The sequence below is a fragment of the Myxocyprinus asiaticus genome, chromosome 34 (assembly GCF_019703515.2).
Source record: "Myxocyprinus asiaticus isolate MX2 ecotype Aquarium Trade chromosome 34, UBuf_Myxa_2, whole genome shotgun sequence".
In the NCBI taxonomy this organism is placed as follows: domain Eukaryota; kingdom Metazoa; phylum Chordata; class Actinopteri; order Cypriniformes; family Catostomidae; genus Myxocyprinus; species Myxocyprinus asiaticus.
In genome coordinates this window covers 28,542,830-28,564,374 of record NC_059377.1, presented here as the reverse complement: position 1 = coordinate 28,564,374, position 21,545 = coordinate 28,542,830, and the positions used below count along the sequence as shown (strand labels likewise).

The 21,545-nt window shown below is 36.1% G+C and overlaps 1 protein-coding gene across 4 annotated transcripts in view; it reads left to right on the top strand.

The window, feature by feature from the left end:
• LOC127425433 (eukaryotic translation initiation factor 3 subunit H-B) overlaps positions 1 to 12,192 on the top strand; it is a 101,106-nt gene extending 88,914 nt beyond the window's left edge. The window contains exons 5-7 of one of the 4 annotated variants that reach the window (XM_051671453.1): positions 1,872 to 1,992; positions 5,261 to 5,393; positions 8,818 to 12,192. In XM_051671453.1, coding sequence (XP_051527413.1) covers positions 1,872 to 1,992; positions 5,261 to 5,393; positions 8,818 to 8,930 — 367 coding nt within the window. In that variant the 3' untranslated portion in view covers positions 8,931 to 12,192. The remainder of the gene's footprint in view (positions 1 to 1,871; positions 1,993 to 5,260; positions 5,394 to 8,817) is intronic. The other 3 variants (XM_051671450.1, XM_051671452.1, XM_051671451.1) reach the window with 3 other exon arrangements.
• Positions 12,193 to 21,545: the final 9,353 nt, after the last annotated feature.

Sequence of the window (21,545 nt, the reverse complement as noted above, 5' to 3'; positions counted from 1 at the left end):
GAATTTGCGTTCTTTGAGAATCCGCAGGCCTTTGGGTCATACTCCATTTTTAGTGTAGTGCGAGGTGTGTTTACGGTTTGCCGCTGCACTGCTGAAATGTCACCATCTTGTAGCAGGTGTAATCCAACATTTTGCTAAGCAGCTGTATCTGGCTTTTGTCAAAAAGGGTTTTATTTAAGTGTTCAGACAGCCTCCTCCCTTTCACAACATCCCTTTACAGACTCAGTTTTGGCATCGATTAGTGTAGATTACATTATTTCTATAACAGTATATGTTCTGTAAATGTTCTCTTTTGGTCGGCCATGGCGAACTAGCTGTTGAGATCTATTTCCATGCTATCCCTGCCTGGGGAATAGGCTTAAACCAGTCTAAGGTGGTTTGCTGGTCTATGCTGGCCACTAAACTGGTTTCCACTGGTCAAGCTAGTATGGTTTGATGGTTTCAGAGGGTTTTTGGGCATTTGTCTTCTGGTTAGGCCTGTACATCAACTGACCAGCTTAATCAGCTAATGGCCTGCTTAGCAAGGCTGGGAGATGAGTTAAACCAGCTAAGACCAGCAAACCACATTAAAAAAAAAATATATAAAAGCCATTTCCTTATTGAAAAATCAAGTTAATTCCAGATCAAGGTGTTTTTTTAGGAACAAGGTAGCTCATTTGTTGCTCATCCAAAATGGTCTACCAGCCCAGCCAACTCCTCACCTGCTGGTCACCCAGCTTGGACCAGGTAATTACCAGGTTAGACCAGTTAAAAACCAGCTACCATGATCCAAAACACAGCTACCATCTTAAGCTGCTTTAAGCTGGATTTCCATCTTCTAATTGTGGTACGAAATTTATTTTTGTGTTGTTGCACAGAGACCTTACAAGATTACTTGTTGTTAACATAAATCTATAAATGTCCACTCACATACCGTTGGAGATATATGTGGATGTGCACAAGGGTATACATGTTCACGTGTGACAGAGCTGCTCCTGGTTTGCAAGCACCCCTGGGATCTCTCTTCCCCATATAAGTCTAGCATTTTTCTACAAGATTAATGGAACATGCTAGTGAGGCTAATTCATTGATAATGGAGTTTACCAAGAACAGATAAACTGCTTTTGAAGACATTTCACACATCATGGTCCTAGTCCTATGGGCTGTTGTCCTGCCATAAAATATGCTTATCATTCTACAACATTTAGAATGGGACCTAATTTGTGTATCGTATGATACATGCAAATGTTCTTCATGTAAAATGAATTATTAATGAGGAATCCATGTTATCACCATCTGTCTGTGTTACGGTGTTGATGGCCATATGCCTTGATCATTTAAAATTCCAATAAGTTCCACATATTTGGGGAATTTCAAAAGATCATCTTAATGGATTTTTCTCACATTGTACTCACCCTCATCTCGTTACAAACCTCTATGACTTCTGTAAAAAAAAAAAAAAAATAAATAAATAAAAACATTGTTAGGCAGAATGTTAGGAACTGACAACCTCAGTCGCTATTCACTTTTGTTGTATAGAAGGAAGACTGTCAACATTGTTCAAAATGTTTCCTTGTGTGCTCTACATAAGAAAGAATGTCATATGGAGTTTGGAACGGCATGATGGTGAGTAAAGGATGATGACATTTTCATTTTTGGGTGAATTTTCCCTTTAAGGTAGTTGGTACAAATTTGAACTGGTAGTATATGTTAGGGATGACCTGTAAAATAAAGATTTTCCCAGACATCCCAAATGTGGCTTTGAGGCTTAACCCAAAGTGTCTGCACAGGGTGCCATACCTGGAATTAATGTACTTGTGTACTGTACAAGTTATCAGATATCTGTTGATCAATTCTAGTGTACAAATGACATAAATGTCATTCCTCTGCAGTAGTCACCTGGAGAAGAGCTTGCAGATGTTGATGGACCGGGTGGATGACATGAGTCAGGACATTGTCAAGTACAACAACTACTGCCGCAGTCTCAGCAAGCAACAGCAACAGAAACATCAGGTAAACGTTGAATGACTACACCTCTCTTTTCGTTTAGAGACTGTCTAAACGTGTCCCAACCCTCCTCACAGCAATGCAGTCTTTGTATTCTCAATTGTGTGGTTATGGCCTAAATTGCTATGATTTATGTAGTAGATTCCAACATTTTTTGCCAATTATGTATTTAAGTTCATTTACATTTATTCATTTGGCAGAAGTAATGTTTGTTCATTTTAAAAATAATGGATGGTGCACGCTAATTCAGTTAGCCTTCTGTCATGTGAAAGCTGTACCTGTGCAGATACTGTACCTTTCATGACATAACTGTGTGGCTGATAAAGAGGGATTGCATGAGAGTTCTCATGCTTTTAACCCTTTAAGCTCTGATGCAGGCGGGCCTGCAGAGAAAAAAAAATATTATTAAAATATGAATAACTACAGTTTTGACCAACACAAAATAGGTACCGTTTTAAAGCTTAGAAGCTGTACTTTACAATGCATGTAGGCATTATGACCAAAACTGAACAAGTGCTTTGAAATTTGCAGACAAATCAGAAGTGTTCCATTTTGATAATGTATTAAGTTTGCACTGCACATAATATTGTAATCGGTAAAAACGTCAAACTGATCAAATAGCCATGTGTCATATGTCAAAGAGTAGAATACAACCAGCCTATTTGTTTTACTCAGACAAAAATATAGCGAGTAATAGCTAAGTATATGTCTTTGAGATTCATGTTACATGTAAATGGGTGTTGCTTTTATGCTGTGTTTTTGCTTATAACTTAAAAAAATTAATAAAATCATTAGATAATCCACATGGCGCACAATGTGCATACAGCACATAATGTGCTATCAGGCTAAAAACACATTAGCCTTTCTGGATAAGATGACTTAATTGGAAATTATGTAGTATGTTGTCCAGCATCATGGAACGCTAAACCAATTGTATTAGGATTAAGATCACTGCAACCAGATGTGGAAGTCAATCAGATATGGGCAAAGAGCATTGTTCCCGCTAATTACATATGGCCACCAGGAGATGGCACCGACTCAGTGATGGCTCAAATGACACTTGAGTGGATCTGAATGAAATCTCGTTACTCATGCCTGCATGCTTTGGAGAGAGAGCATACCTTTAGTCGTTGTATAATTAGTTCTTATGTACAATTATTATGTTTTATTTGTTCGGAGAGGCTTTTGGTCACTTGGAGACGTTTTTGGACACTAGATAAATTATTTTTGTAATGCTATAACTTTTGATTGCTTTGTCGTAACAACACAAAATTTTACTCAGCTACAGGTGACATGACTGGATACTAGTTTTTCTGAGGTACCTTATTTACACCCTGAGATATATATTGTCAAATCAGAAAAATAAGAAAAAAGTAATTTTTTGTCAAGTTTTTTTTTTTTTTCAGCAGTTTCTTAGGCTGAGAGTCTCAGAATGTTAAATGCTAATCACTGTTAATCGTAGCTTTGCTGTGTAATGTCTACTCGCAGGAAAACAGGTTGCCACTACAAAGATCACAATAAGGGACTCTCACTGAATGAGCATCTGATGAGGCTTGATGCTTTACTCTTCTCTATATAAGATATAATTATGATACAGTTGTAGTTGATGAAACATTGCCACCCGAAACCCAGGAATTAGCTCTATGGCTATAATCAAAGCTTTGTTTCGAAAACACAGGGTGCACAGTCTTCTCATATGAGAGTTATTGGTATTTTTGTTGCGTTAGAAAAAATAAAATGGCCTGACAGTTTTAGCGTTTAGTGTATATTTGTAAATATACACAAATATAGTATTGCTCATTGTTAGTTCATAATGCATTAAATAACTTACAAACTTTCAAGGTAAAAAATGTGTTAGTCTATGTAGAAATTATCATTTACCAAGATTAATAAATGTTGCACAAGTTTTATTCATTCTTCGTATTTCATTCATATTTACTAGTGTTAACTAATGTTAATGACTACAACCTTACTGTGAAGTGTTACCAAATAATGTCACAATGCAAAAACAATCCCAGTGTTCCTAAAGTAGGCTAAAATAGGTATTTTTTATTTTGATTGTTTGTGAGATTCACCCACATTAAAGAACTGTCTGTCTCAAATATAAGGCTACAAATTCTTCTGATGCAAGAGTGTCTGGAGTTTTTGTGCCATGCAACCAGCCAAGGCAATCACTGGCATCGGTCAGAATCGGCCTGTCTGACTCTATAAAGTCAGTGAAGTTAAAAGAGATTTATTGAGTAGCTGTGTATCAAGGTCTGGATGAGACGAGAGAGAAGAGGTGGTAATGGCCTTGCTCAATGCTGGACTCTGATGCCCTGAACTTAATGATTGATTGAATGTACATGTGACCTCCCGAATTCCTCTGATACTGTAGCAACAATGTGGATCTCTCTGTATTTACTCATTTCTTTCATTTCAGATTTTCTAAAAAATAAATCCTAAAATTCCACTCAGTTTTTGCAGAGGACTCTCTCATTTGGAACTTCATACAATGAGACGTTAAATAAAATTCTGATGCAGAAAATCAAATTCTTGATGTGGAAAACATGATTGATTGCTGTTTAACACAATAACTCAAGAAGTCAAAGTTTACAGTAAGAAAGAACAAGTAGACTTTTTAAAACACAAAATAATGTAATTGCTATATCTGTGATTAGTTAAATGGTTAATTAGATGTCATTGGAAGTAACCGTTTGCTTCATGCATAAAGGTTATAATCCTTTCATTTAATTGTATCTCTCGCTCTACCAGTAACCTTCCTGATTTTAAAGACCCCGTGAAATCAAAATGAGACTTTTGTGACTGTTAGTCCATGTCTGTTAGATTTGAAGGAATCTATAAGCTAGTGTACTCTTAAAAGTTCATTTTTTTTACATTTAGCAGATATTCACATTTAAAATATAAAGTCTTTCTCTTCCGGGAAAACGGACCGAAAATGTTGACGACTCATCTTGCACTACACAGGTTTTGGTCCTGAATGTCCCTCCCTCTAATACCATTTAGCAAGTATTGCATGGTTCATGACTGTGACATAACTAAAGCCTATTGGCCATATAAAAAAAGGGACAAGCCCTTTCATATGTCCCGCCCAAACTGTCTTTAAATACACCATCACCCTACTCTTTCCGCCACCAATTCTGGCCTGTCGTGGCCATCTTAAAATTTCTTTCTCAGGAAATGAATGCATTAACTCATGCAGCACTGAGGTTAATGACAAAGGATAGGGATATGAAGTTCTCAGGATAACCATGTACTGTCTGTTCGTCTACAGTACATTCAGAGACGTCAACAGGAGAACGCCCAGAGACAGAGCCATGGAGAACCTCCGCTTCCTGAGGAAGACCTCAGCAAAATGTTCAAGCCTCCTCAACCACCTCCACGTATGGACACGCTGCTCATCGCCAGTATGTATCTTTCCTGCAAACAACTGTTTGATCTTGAGTCTCTATGAACTACTGTACCACTACAAAATCCTTTGTGATATAAACAATCTAAACAGTCCAGTCATAGTAGGGGGGTAGATTTGTGCCGTTGTGCTGTTGCTAAGAAATTTAAATGTGTCGAGACATTTTTGAAATTTCATTGTGATTCCTTAAATCTAAATTGAATCGAGAGGCACCTAAAAAGTCCCACCCCTATCATCTAGTACCTTCCATTCCTTCTGACAAAAGCAAAAGTGTATCATCACTATGCCAACCTGAAAGGCAAATCAGCTATCTTTTAAGATGTGTTGACTAGCTTTAAGTGCATGATTAGTGTCTGCCTGGTAATGCCTGGTAGTGTCTGCCAAATCTCAGCTAGTGAGGGATGTGAGACACCCTAACATCACGTTAATCATCTCCTCCTCATTTCATCTCATTTGGGTCTGAAAAGATTTTGGACTTATCCTGTTTCTCTCTCTTGTGGAGTTGAGAAGGTGGGGAAGGAGGAGGTGTAATTTATGAGGAACATTAAGGAGGCCTTGCCAGAGATTGATTTAAAGCAGTTTTTTTTGGGGGGGGGGGGTTATCCCCTTTTTCTCCCCTTTTCTCCCCAATTTGGCATGCCCAATTCCCCAGTGCTCACTAGGTCCTTGTGGTGGCACAGTTGCTCACCTCAATCAGGGTGGTGGAGGACAAATCTCAGTTGCCTCTGCTTCTGAGACAGTCAGCCCGCGCATCTTATCACGTGGCTTGCTGGGCGCGTTACCATGGAGGCTCATGCTATTCCCCGCAATCTCCACACACAACTTACCACGGGCCCCATCGAGAGCGAGAACCACTATATCGCGACCATGAGGAGGGTAACCCATGTGACTGTACCCTCCCTAGCAAACGGGCCAATTTGCTTGCTTGGGAGGCCTGGCTGGAGTCACACAGCATACCCTGGATTCGAATTCGCGACTCCAGGGGTAGTAGTCAGCATCATTGCTCGCTGAGCTACCCAGGCCCCCAAAGCAATTGTTTTTAATGTGTTACAGAGGTAGTATATTATAGATCAGCCGCTGTCTGAGTGAAAATAGCTTAGGGGGTGATATGTGTGCCCCGGAAAAGGTCAAATCGTCTTTTATCTCGGCCTGCTGGCCTCTGCGTCATGCCACCGCCATTTGACTCAGCAACATACTGTTTACATTTTTAATGTTTTCAGACTTTAAGAAGATTATATGTAAGTTTTTGCAATCAAGCAAGAATTTCATTGTCCTAATTAGTAGTTAACAATGAGAATAACTAGGTAAAGTTGCTCATGCAATCTAAAAGTGATGTATCTCATGCAGGCCAGTCACAATGATTTGACAATATATTGACTTATGAAGCCACATTTTGTATTGTCTTATCAATGCTTTATTCATCTGCCACAATGATGTATGTCTTTGAATTATATTAATTATATATTTATAATCATTTTAATTATTAAATACTAAATTATCTTTATTTGGGGCCTTTCTCAATAAATATTGACATGTGATTAATTGCAATTAATTCGATTAATTAATCGGCATATCATGTAATTATTTGATTAAAATGTTTTGTCGATTGACAGTCCTAATTATTTTTTTTTTTTCCCCTTTATTATAGCAAGTTGGTTTTAATTATATTAAAGTTGGCTGGATTCCAGTCCATTTCAAGTATAATTTAAAAAAAAAATAATATTTTGAATATTATTATTATTCATGTCATCCTACTCTTTGTAATATTTGCTTACCAAGCCCTAAAAGAAATCATACATTAAGTTTTTAAGTTTAATCTGAATAAATTACGACTTCATAAGGTGTATGTGTAGCTTACACTGTGAGAGACATGAACAATAAAGACAATTAAATTGTTAATCGCAATTGTTGTATTAATCGTAACCAAAGACTTAAAGAAATATTCCAGGTTCAGTACAAGTTAAGCTCAATCAACAGCATTTGTTGCATAATGTTGATTACCACAAAAAATTATTTTGCCTTGTTAGTCAAAATGTTTTTTGAAAAAAAAAAAAAAAAAAAGCAAAAATCTAAGTTACAGTAAGGCATTTAAAATGGAAGTGAATGGGCCAATATTTTGAGGGTTTAAACTTCTGCATTTTTTGAGCTGTAAAATTGTTTAAATTGACAATTTTACAGTCCTTTTGGTTTAGGGTTTGTTGACATTACGTCATCATGGCAATTAAATTGTAAAATTGGCTATAACTTTACACAGAAAAGGTTAGTAAGTGATTTTATCACACTAAAATCATGTTAACACGCATATTGTTTGTCTTGTGGCTATAATTTTGAAATAGTGAGTATTTTAAAGTTTATGGATTGGCCCCGTTCACTTCCATTTATTTTTATTTGATTTATTTTAGAGGAGGGGCAAGTCAAAATAATTTTTTGTGGTAATCAATATTATGCCACAAATGCTGTCAATTGAGCTTAACTTGTATTCACCACGGAATGCTCCTTTAAGCTGTTGAAAAATGTGTTTCTTTAAAAAATTTAAAAGATGTTAAACATCCCTCAATTTCAAAGATCATGACTGTCACTTAAAGCTGAATTCAATTTAATTTAATAAATTAACTTGCATACAAAGGAGCTCATAACATTTAATGGTAGGTACAGATATTAGTTTTAATGCTTGTCTGCTGATTCAAGGCCAGCTATAATATTTAGCATTGAGAGCAGAAGAGATGTAGAGAAAAAGTATTAAGACTATTTGGTTCCACAGGCAACAAAACATTTCAAAAAAATATGTGTACAGTTACAAACTATAAAACAAGAAATAAAGCAAATTGAGATGTACTTAAACATTAAAACGTATCTGAATAATCTCTGGGAGGAACAGATTTCATACATCCACTAAAAATGACATTGGAACCAGTTTGTTAGAAGTCATTGCAAAAATGGCTTGTTCTTGCTTCACTTTTTAATGCTAAATGTTAAAGCTGGCCTTAAATCAGCAGACAAGCATTAAAACTAATATCTGTACCTACCATTGAATGTAAGAGTTCCTTTGTATGCAAGTCTATTTACTAAATTCAATAAAATGCATCATTAAGCAACAGTCATGGTCTTTGTCTTGGTTGTAATGGAGGGATGCCAAGCATTTTTATTTTTTTATTTTTAAACAAACAATTTTATTTTATTTTATTTTTTTAACAGCTTAAAACTTTGGTTAAACAATCATTGCTTCAAGTAAAGAACTAACTTTGTTTGGAGATGCCGCTTTATTTGAAATTTTTTATCTAATGCAATCATGCGCTGGTATTTTTAGGTGCAACATGGGTGTTCAAAAGTGTCCAAATACATTTTGGGTCCATTATTTCATAAACTACAGTGAAAACAATGATGATTTGCCTTCTAAATTTGTGTTTCCATCTACTTTTTAGGTCAAATCAACACGTACTGCCAAACTATCAAGGAGTTCACATCTCAGAATCTGGGCAAGCTTTTCATGGCTGAAGCTCTCCAAGGACATAGCAGTTACACTTCAGCCAATTAAATTGTTTCAGTGAGACAAGTTCTGATTGGTCAAAGTCATCTATTCCCTTTAGCTACAAAATAACATTTATTGATTCACCCCACCCCCGATGGAAGGCTCTTTTTAATATTTAAACTGTTCAATTTTTTTTCCCTAGTGTTTTTATTTTTCACATTACTAGACTTTTTACACATTTAAGTTTAATTGGTGTATTACTTTCTATAAGGCAGGTCAGCTTTTTTTATTTAGGCATTTATAAGAACACATGAGCCGCTTTTCCACCATTGAGCCAAACAGTCCTCATTGTGGAGCCGTTCCATACCAATACGGACTCACTGGCATGGTTACAGTTTCTTTATTTTCACTGTGGTGTTGTAAAATCTGGGCTACAATGGACTGCACAGTGACAAATAGTGAGTCGCCACATCACTAGGTATTCCACCAGAACATTTCTCTGTCCTGAGCACGGTTAGCTAACCGTGCTTAGAATTCCAGGCCGGGAACTGTTTGGAATCGAACCATATTGAACCGTGCTCAAGTGGAAATGCTAATGGAACCATTGCTCCCCATGTTCGGAACTGTTTGGCCCAATGATGGAAAAGTGCTTATTGTATGTGATTCAGAAAATATAAAATATGTTAAATTTGTTCAAAATTTGTTCAAAATATGTTCAAAATGTTAATTTTTGAGAGGAAACAAATGTACCCATCAATATTGTGCAAAAAGGGATGTTGAAAATGTGGTAATACATTTGATTTTGCCCACTATGTAGTGTTTTTTTTTTCAAATTGTCATTTGAGAGTGGGATTTGCTGTGCCAATCCAGCAAAAATGAGTATGACTGGACACTTCTGTTTTTTAGCGCAGTAGATTTTTTCCACCTGCCTTCTTGGCAGTCTTTCTCTCTCTCTTTCTCTCTTTCTTAATCCATTGATCTTACACTTTTTTATGTTTCTGCTCCAACTTTTATTTCTGTTTCTACAGGAACAGGTTCACTTTTGTCTTTATCACCAGTGCCTGTAATGAAAGGCATAAATCCTTTTGCCAATCGGTGACTGTAATTCTCTTTTCCTTAAAATGATGTGATTTCCGACCAAACTCTAATTATGTTAAATGGAAAAGGAGCAATTTCCGGCATCAAAACACACAATTTGCATGGGCCACCGCATTCTTTCAGACAAAAATGGATCAGAATGATCATAATTACAGTACACTGCTGTAAAACAGCCCCCATCCCTGTCAATTTACACCAGGAGTCTGTTGTGTGCTGGACATTAATTTCAACACACTGTTCCCTGTAGTAGAGTAAAACTGGGGTTCACATGGCGTTTACCTCCCACCACCTCTCTGTGGTCCCACCCACAAGCTACTCACTCCAGTCATTAGTCTTCACAGCATGTATTTTTAATTTATTTCCACTTCACTACAGGTGATTAAAGCAGATAAACCGTGACAATAAAACTCTTGAACTCCAGACGCCCTGATTGATGATTGCGAAGAGTTTCAGTCATAATTAACGCAATGAGCTTTTGACATTGCACAACGTGCCTGGCCTTTCAAAGAGGATTGCGTTAGGGTGCACAATTAAATTCTAGCTGCACCAAAAAATATAACGGCCAACAGTTCTTAGACTCCACAGTTTTTATGTCTTTTCCATCTCTGGAGACACCCCTTTTCACCTTTTGCAGGTGAATTAGAGTAATCCTAGTACAGACTCTTGTAATTAAATATAATATCCTGTCACGATGGAAATTATTGCATTTTACGGAACCAAGAAGCATTTTATTTATCGAGGAAAAAGAGATGTTTAGTTAATAACTTAAATACTAGCAATGTTCATGTTTAATGTGCTGAAATGAGTCTGAGGTCTCGTGGCTGATGTCTGATCCGAATTTCAGGCAGGAACCTGAAGAACTTTATATATTTTCTTTCAAGTCAGTTCCTCGGGGACATTAAAAGGAATCTCTAGGAAGCATCTTTGTCAGTCTGTAGAAGACACCAATTAAACATTGCTTTGCTTTTGCACTGTAAATTACCATTTTAGAATTCATCTGAACTCTTCCCATTATGGTAGCACATCAAAGTCTTCTATTCTCATGGGATTTATAATCTACCATCAAGTAATAGCTACCTCCATTTGGCCTACTATGTGGTTTCAGTACATTTAAAGGATAGTTTTATCTCCCTTTAGTTTAGTCTAGGGTTTAGCTCAACCAGTCTCCTCACAGGTGATAACCTGTGTTTGAATCTACAATAATGGAGGGATGAATTTCTCCCCAAAGCCTCATTAATCAGGGTGTGTGTGTGAGTGGGCAGCTTTGAAGCCATTGATTTTAGAAGTGCCAGTACCAAGGTTGGCTCATTAGGTGCTTCTTTGAACACTGCCATTGTGTTTGTTTTAGACTGGTAGGCCGGAAGTGCTACAGCTTTTGTTGTATTATTGATGAAGTCCTAGTTGTTTCCATACTATTCAAGGATGTTGCTCCACAAAGCAGCCAAGATGGCCTGTTAGGAGTTGAAGCTATTCTATGAGGCAGTGCTGTAAGATGGCATTGTTTCCCTGTATAATGGTTTGAGAAGCGCAGTTTTCTTTCCTGTGCTGACGTATTTCCTGTTAAAACAAGAATTCTCTGCAAGACACATCACAGGGCTATTTAATGGCCAATACTTTTTCGTTACGTCATAAAACCTGGTACTTGGTACTTGACTAGTTGAATGCAGGTGGTCTTAGATTAGGTATATACACTAAAAAAATGAAGCCATTACCCTTACTTACTTGAATTATAGAAAGTTTTTACACGTAATTGAATGAAATTAAGCCAACATAATTTAGTTTGATTAGGTCAAATGAATGTACTATAGCAATTTTAACTCGGCTTCGTTAGGTTCGTCAAACTCGATTATTTAATAAATGTTCTTAAGTTGGTCCAACCTTTAATTAATCATTAATAAATGCCAGATGAGCAAGTTTAAAGACAGTGAAACTGTAAAAAATGGATAAAAGCATCTGCCAAATGAATAAATGTTTTAAATAAAATCATCTTGATGAAACAGCAGAAATCAGTTTTAAACATTAGCACCTGCTTTTTCAGACAATCTGAAGTCTGACACATTCATGTCTGTGCAGTACACTCGGTAGACAGTTCATGTTTAATTACCCACAACATGCAGCTTCTAATAATCTGTCACACATCAAAATATTTCATAGGTTTTCGAATTTCTTACTTGTTGGCAAATTTGTTTCTAACAGTTATGGCAATGTTTCCTAACACCTTGAGAAGAAGACATCTACCTACATTCTTCACTTTAATTAAGATGAATATACACAAAATATACACAAGTATGTGGACACCACTTTCTAATTAACAGGTTTGGCTATTTCAGCTACATCCATTACTAACAGGTGCATAAAATCAAGCATACAGCCATGCAATGTCCTTGACAAACATTTTTTGTTGAGTTGGGCATACCTTAACTGTTCCAACATGTCAATGCCCCTACACAAAGCGAGGTTTATAAAGAAATGGTTTACTGCGTCTGATGTGGAAGAACTTGACTGACCTGCACAAAGCCCAGACCTGAACCCCAGTGAACACCTATGGGGTGAATTTAAATGTCGACTGCAAGCCATTCCCATCACCCAACAACCCCATCTGACCTCACTGATGCTCTTGTATCAGAATGGAAGCAGATGCCCAAAGCCATGTTCCAATATCTAGTGGAAAGCCTTTCCAGATGAGTGGAAGCTGTTATAGCAGCAAAAGGAAGGACCAACTCCCTAATGCCCATGGTTTTGAAACAGAATGTTCAACAAGCATATCTGGGTGTGTTGTCAACATTCTTTTGGCCATGCAGTGTTTTTGGAGCATAATTAATTTCAGGAAATTAGCTAATTAAATTAATTTTGATGTGACAGTTTCTGAGTTGCCATTAGCCAATATTGCATTTGCAGTTTGTTCTTTTGTCAGGTGTTTCTCATTAAGCTAGTTTTAAACTCGTTATGTGAATTTAATAAATTAGGCATGTTCATAAACGTCATTTTCCATTAATTGAGTGCTTGTTTTTGGGAGACACCTGTATGTAAAAAGCCAACATTAAAAGAGCTTTTTAGCCCCCACCAATAAATAGCAATAATACCTTGAAATAGCAACAAGCTTAGTAAAGTATATAGAAGGTCAGAATTTATGGTGTATGGTAAATAACTGAACTGGCAATAGCTTGATGCCCATTTAAACTCTTACCTAATAGATTTGACTGTAAATACATTGCTAAATGGCTTTATCTTTGTAGGTCTTTTTAGTGTTGAATTATTGGTGTCAAATCTCCATTCATTTCTTGTTCTTTTTTCATTGATAGGTCAACTGATCTTGGCTGGATTTCCCGATAACTTTGCAACTTAAGCTTTTACGATCATCTTAACTAACGTTGCTTGTTATTTTATGATAGAGTAACGCCTGTTTCCCAAACCAGCACGTAGATCACTAGTTATAAAGTAAAACTTAAGTGCTTCCTTACCGGAGCTGTCCAGCTCAAAGATTCTGATCACTTTTGCCAATATGTCCAGGAGTTTGTATTCTCAAAATGAAAATAATGTGAAAATACTGAAAAAATTGGAAGTTGTGTGTAACCTTGTCGAGGCCCTGAAACGTATTAACTATTACAGAATTTAATTAAAGAAATAATGATGGCTTTAGTAAGACGGAGTTTCAGATGTATTGATGCTCAATCATAGAGATTCATGAAAGTGACGCAATAAATGCATGTAACGTAAGTGTACACAATGTGAATCATAAGTGGCTCTCATGTAACCTAAAGTTTTGTTACTTTGTCTGGAAACTGGACAAATCCACACAGAACAGGATTAAAATGACAGACATCAGTACTGAATTACTCATAAACCTTTGATTAATAGATAATCTGGTTAGAGTTGTAAAAAAACCTGCCTTGTAAAAAGACTATAGGTGAGTCGATTTGAACCAGCCATTGGAAGAAGGAGGGAGAGAGAGAGAGAGAGAGGGAATGTCTCATTGCACACTCTCACTCTAATTTCCTTAACCATATTTAATTTATATATTAAGTCATATTTATTTAAGTTTTAAACAGCATGGTCACATTACTCTCATACGTTTCTTAATCTGTTTAATAAGAACATACCGTCTTTCTACTGCCATTACAATTTTTATCAAAGCTTATCAAAGAAGGTTAATATAACATTATACTGTATTATGTGTCTTGTAAATTTAGACCTATCACGTCACTTGTGCAGAATGTGGAGACTGCCTATTGATTTTTTTTCAACACTTTATCTTCTGAAATAGTTTACAGTGGCTTTCCAATGATCAAAATATATTAATACAATTTATTAAATGTACTATTGTCTGTGATGAACTGTGAAAGATGCGAGAAAGAGACGTTTATGCTAGTCTTAATGGACTTAAGATAGGTTCAAAGCTCTCGTTAATTTACAAAGGTTTTCACAAACTACTTAGATAATGCTTTTGTGAAACACACCTTAGAGATTAAGTACTTAAGCACTTAAGTGGTACTAATGTTCTACTTAGTGCTTCGGGAAACCCAGCCCTTGTCTGTCTGATGTGACTTTGCCCTCTGTCTGGTCATGGCTCTATTTGACACATCCATGCTGAATGTTTCTCATATGGGCCAAATTCAAATATACAAAAGTAATATGAATGTGTACTTTTGAAGTAAATTTGCAGTCCCTGGTGACAGCTGCAGTGGTTGATTTAAATTTTGGAAATGCTCTGCAAGCAATGATTAGATGAAGAAATTTTCATGACCAACAAATGCACAGAAAATTTACACAAAGACAAGCATCCACACAAGAGCTCAAACTGTTACTTTCTATATGTAGTTAAGCTTAACATTATGACAGTGTTTGTAATTGATGGAATTACTTCCTTTACGGATTGAAAAGGAAATCTGCTGTATCGCCCATCAGGCCTGGTTCCAGATCAGAATCACTGAGGGTGCTTCTGAAAATAGTGGGGGTGCTCTGTATAAAGTGGAGATGAATCGTAATTACACATTTTTTAAATATATTAAATAATGTTCAAATGCTACTAAAACAATGTAAATAACAGTTTTTTATGTACAAAACATTTATTGCTTTTTTCACATGATCTTTCGCTGAAAATGACAGCAAAATGCTGAGCGTGCAGATTAGAACACTGATTTGCAAAATCATGCACGTTTATACATTTTGATGCAGCAATTGTGTGTTCACAAACTGCAGGGATTTTTGTGTGTTTGATGGGATTCAAGGAAATCTGCTTGCCAATTTACAGTATTAGACTTACATATTCAACTGAGCAGGGGTGTGCAATTGTTTTGGTACAGGGGCTACATCAGCCATTAAGTAGAACATGGAAGAGAGAAGATAAACATTTCTGCATAGTTGTATATTTTAAGTCCAGAAGTAGTAGTGCACTCATGCACTCAATGAATGATGCACAATTTTCTGAAGTGTATACTGATGGGACCATTCTGTGCTTGCTTGAAGTTTTGCTGCTACATTTCTATCACGTTAGCAAACTGAATTAAGACTGAGTATAATTATTAATTGTTTATTTAACCATACTTCAGTGCAGTGGTAATTTAGTGTTCAATTTAACACTACAATACATCAAGAGTCTGGTTTATTAGTAAAATAAAATATTCGGAGATTATAGATTCTAAAAGCTTATTTTAATGTTTGCCGCAAAGTGGATAAAGTTGTTTTATTCTGAAAACATTATCAACCTGTTTACATGCTCATGGGTCATGATGTGGGTCTCGTCAATGGTTTATTTGGCACCCCATACAGCACACAACTGAATAACACAGGCTGCATGACACTGATAAATGATAACTGCCAGAGTAACATTCGCATAGGATACAGGTGTGAGGGACTTCAGCATTTTACAAATAACACAAAGAACAAACATATTCCTCTCTCACTTGCTTTTGCTCGTGTGTCCCCTCCGTGTGCAAATGATGTAAAGATCTATTGGGATTTTACTAAAGTTCATCACTGAAAAGGTTTGTTCACAGACTTGGGACTAAACAGCACACGCAGCATCACGAATAAACACTGAGTGACTGCATCACACTTTTCTTTGAGCATAATATTGCACTATTGAGCACTAAGTTTTTTTCCGAAGAGGAGAGAGCGCGCGCACTCGCATGCATGGTTGCCAGATTGCATAAAATAAGTATGACATAAGGCGAAATATTTCCTATTTATGCATTTATAAATATCTGCTTGGGGTGTTGCATCTATTATCTGGCAACCCTGAGCATGTTAAAAGCTTATGGATGTGCAATAGGTCTCAAAGCCAGATAAATGAAAGATCTGATAAAAAACGTTCATGATAAATGCGACCAGCAGTTTGCACTGGTCTGCAATTGAGGGTGCTCTAAGGTTTGTTTGAGGGTGATTAGCACCCTCAAGCACCCCCTGTAGAACCGGGCCTGTCGCCCATGTATAGATGAAGAATGAGAAACAAGTAAAAGATTTATCTTCAGTTTTGAATTGCGATACATTTAATGAAAAGAATAGCAATATTATCTATATTATTTCATATAAAATTATATTGTGTAGACATGACTTTTTAACTTTTTATTATTATTTGAAAAATCATATGTCCCTATGTTACATATGCATTCTTTACATTTCAATTGATAAGAGACACCCTGAAATATAATTTGTTCTACCTATGTCTTAAAAGAATATTCTGGGTTCAATACAAGTTAAAAAAAAAATTTAATAAAAATAATATCGAAGTTCAGTGAGGCACTTACAATGGAAGTGAATGAGGCCAATTTTTTGAGGGTTTAAAAGCAGAAAAGTGAAGCTTATAATTTTATAAATGCACTTACATTGATTCTTCTGTTAAAACGTATATATAGTATTTGAGCTGTAAAGTTGTTTAAATCATTTTTACAGTCATTTTAGGGTTTGTTGACATTACATTGTCATGGCAACGACGTTGTAAAATTGGCTATACCTTTACACAGAAAAGGTTAGTAAGTGATTTATCTGACCCCACTCTCCCCCATTCATTGTTCAGCTAGTCAAGACAGTGAAAAGCAGCATGCACTCATTACAACACTCACAGTTAACACGTTTTGAGGGATTCTAATCACCCAACCTTGAACTATTTCACACCATTTCTCTGGCTCTCTCGCTCTTTCATTGTACAAACAGGATTCAGCAGGAGTCTCCTCATTTTATATAAGCTATTTTTGTTTTCTTCCTTTTCACTTAAACTTCAGTCATCTTGGGAATTGTGAAGTGACAGTGGTGAAACCTAAATTCTCCATGTGCTCCCATGCCTTTGAATAAGGTCACATGGAGCTGGAGCCACTATAAGGAAAGGGAGGATTCTTTGCAGTTGAGTTGAGCTCAGCCAACGTTAATGCCACCTGACAAGGCTGAGATTAAAGCTGGGCAGAGGGTGGAAGAGCAGGGCCGTGCCTTGAGGATGGGGGAGGATATTGATGCTGGCTCAGGGGGTAATGACATGGGGTTTAGTGCAGGTCAGAGGGATCGGCTAATGAAGACTTATGTGTGGAGGAAAGGAAAGCATTACTTCAAATCAAACGCCTGATAACCTTGATTCAGAATTAGCTGGCAGACTGTAAATTCTGAGCAAAGGCAGGCGGAAACACCTCTGACCTCTCATGCACAACACGGTCCTTATACATACTCCTCTGTAAGTCCTCTGCAGGCAAAGTGCTGTTGATATTGAAATAAGCTTGGGCAATTTGTTTTAAGAGGATACAAGGGAGGATGGAATTAACCAATTAAATTAACAATTAAAGTCTCCAGTGTACCTGTGTGTGCATCAGAACATTTAATAGCATTTTTTTTTTAATAAAAAGGGTAGTTGATATAAAACTATTTAAACTAATTATTATTTTCTAATTCTTCTGTAGTTATATGTAGTTTTAATGTCTTAATTTAACTGAGAGAAATCACAGAATGTTTTCCCTTTTAAAAATGTATTTGTTATACCGCAGGACTATTTAAGTGACTGGGAAAAAACCAAAAACAAACTGAAAGGTGATTTTGTGGAAAACAAACAAACAAATAAGGCAAAGAAATGGAGACCTAAAAAACAAACGGGAGACCATGGAAAATTGTCACACTTGTGTTTCTCAAGGAGGTTTTATTTTTGAAAGTCAGTAAGGTCAGTAAGAGCTGCTTTTAGCGCTGTGGAAAGGGAGAGTTTTACTACTGCTGTTTTACATATAGTATGTTGTCATGCATTTAAAAACATTCTTTTTGGGGTGTAGTTAATTTAAAAGTTAATTTAGTTATGTTAATTTAAAAATATATAGTATATATAGTATCATCATTCCGCGTACTGTGTATGAATCATAATCATAAGATGTGTTGTTTATTGACTGACATTATTAGGCTATGTACACATTAAATATTTAAAGTATATTGACATTATAGTGTTTTTTTTTTTTTTTTTTTTTTTACAGATATCACATTCCTCTATTCCAAATGATAATATCATCCTTTTGTGCATTTTCAGTTTAATTGTATCCGATGTTATGTTATCAATTTAAATGATACAGGTTATGATAACTGACATGTCAAAAATGTTTAAGGTAAAATTTTAAAGCTTTAGGCTAAATATTTTCTGAATAAAAAAAGTAGACATCAACAAGTGTTATTCCTGCTTTCCCTTTACTTCATCGCTGCTTGATTTTGACAAAATTAAGCCATATCGCTTGAAAGATATAACTTTATTTAAAGAATTATTATTATTATTATTATTATTTGGCTCTGGTAAGTAAACAGCAGTATTGTTTAATCAAGCTTTATAAATAAAAACAAAAGTTTTGCCTAATATTGTCGCATCTCATAGTGCTGATTGAAGGTATATTGGGCTTTTGTCACCAATGTGAAACAAATGAACAGGCACCTTTAAGACTTGGCTACAAAAAAATAATAATAAAAAAAACTATAAACATTTCCACCCTTATTGCCAATTTTAAACACACATTGATCCAGTAGTGGGGCATGTTGTCACTCTATATGGGGTAAATAGTCATAATGAGAAACTGCCATTAAATAGCCAATTTATGATATTTATAAAAATAAACTATAAATAATATAATTTATGAGAACACATTTCAAGCTTTTGGTTACCCTACCCTCATTATACCGTTCAACTATACCTTATTGTTTTAACATTTTATATATATATATATATATATAGTTCTAAAAAATATTTTAATTTAAGACAGTTTAGAACTAGATATTTGAAATCGACATGCCACTGCATGAGAAAACACAGTTTGGGCAACTGAAAAGTTCATGGCCATCATTAGTCAGCTATCCATGGATGTTGAGTACTGACAAAAAAAAAAAAAATCCTTTATCGTCACAGTTAGATACCCTTCACTCAGTCCAGCAGACATTATGCATGCTCAGCCACTCTGGAAGACACTTAGAGATTTCTCTCTCAAGAGCAGAGGTCATCTGTAGTCTTTCAGCATGCTGTGTCAGTCTGCCACAGATCTGATGGAAGAGAGCAGCATTTCATCGATTGTGAGGGCAAGTAAATGATCTAGGCCTAACCTTGCCTCCCTGATGGCACATGAAGATGCTACCATGCTTGCTTGCTTTCTTTCTTGCTTGCTTGCTTCCTTTCATCACTTCTATTGCTGACTTTCTCTCTCATATAAACACATACATAATGTCTCTCCCCTTCATTGCAATCTCTTTTTTCTTTTGCATGCACATTACCATGGAAACTGCAAAACTCTGCACTCAGAGGGTCTGCGGGTTGTGCACTGTGAGTGATGTGGAAGCAGCCCCCTCACATCTCATATCTAAATATCCTAAAACCTGCAAACTATTGATTGCTAGGCAAGAGAGAGGCCAGGCCCATGGTTACGCATGTTTAAACTAAATCTTTATACTCAAGGATAGAGATTCGACCACAGGGGAGAGATAGAGACAGAATATCTCTGCATAATAGAGTTTTTCTCAGGTCAGGACATCACAGCAGGGGAAGCTGCAAATTCCCACCGACACCAGGAGGTCCTCTTTGTATTATATATTAAGTTAGAGACTTGGAAGTCTAATTTATGTCTACAGCCCATGCAATATGGATCAATTTCATACACATGTATTAAAGTAGCATCAAAGTTACTTTAAAATTTGTCATCTTTAAAATGTTGCTGTGATGATAAGAAAATTCCACAAAATCACCAAAGCTAAATTTTTTGTTTTAAATTGTTTTAAACCCAGGCAAAAAAAAGACAAAATTATATATATATATATATACACACACACATTGGAATAATGTACAGATTTCGCTCTTATGGAAAGAAATTGGTACTTCTATTCACCAAAGTGGCATTCAACTGATCACAATGTATAGTCAGGACAATAATAACGTGAAAAATTACAATTACAATTTGAATTTTTTTTCAGAATTTCTTAAACTATTTCAAAGAGTTGCACATCTTTCTTCTCTCTGCTGGTTGTGTAAAGTTTGTGAAAGTGTGTCAGGCGGCGAGTAGGACTGTCCATGTCAGCGCCTCATTTAATTTATTCTGCCTGTGCAACACTGTGTGATAAAACAATGGCAAAATGCGATAAACGGTAAAACTACCCGCGCTCTGAACCAAAGTGTTTAAGAAAATAGTAATTAATGATAATAATATGTCGACATTTATTGCCAGCCTGTAATATAAAGCAGCATAATGTAGTATTTATGTAGTGCTAAAATAGCTGGAAGTGGCTTATACCACAAGTGGTCCACATTCTAGGTTGATAATGGCAGCGCCCTAGTTTCGCTGAAAAATAAGGTGGATAAATTAATGTGTTGTAAACAACACTTCTGCTATTATTTATGCATTTACAAAATTGTCAATTTTCCTGTTCGGCCAATGACATGTTAATAATGGGTCTATGCAGTTCATTGTTATTTTAATTTCTAGTTTGATTTTAAGGACATTTTTGTTTACTTTTGTACTATAAACAGTTTTGATACTGTGTTAGGTTGCCACACGATGTCCAGTGTAAAATCTGGATCTTGAAGCAAAACCAGTTGAGAACCACTGATGCTGCGTTCCATTCAAGTCAGATGTGGGATATTCCTACTTGATATCTCTGATTTCCAACCATAAATGCATTCCATTGCCAGATGCTTGGAAGATGATGTTAAAGGGGAAAAAAACCTGCAACGTTCCCGTTAGCTTAGCAGGTGTTTGACTGTCACCAGAGAGGTCTCCCATCAAACCAATTCATAAACAATTCTGCAAGGCTATCATTTCTGCTACAGGTGTACGATTATCAAAAGAGAGTATAATTTACCATGTTTTGAAAACCTGCTACTCTGTTAATGTTTGTGAAACACGCTTTAATATCATGTAATGTAGGAACTTTGACTCATTTATCGATATTATTTAATAAAAGTGAATGTTTATCACTTATTTTGTATATCTTCCTGGGTGCCAACATGATTGTGACGTCACGCACCTGCATCTCAGTTAAATCAGAGTTTAAAATTTCTGCACGACTTTCCAAGTTGGAATAACGTCTTCAAGTGCCTTTCCATTGCACTTTTCCCAGTAGGAAGTTGGAAAAAAGGTGGGATTGTTAATGAAC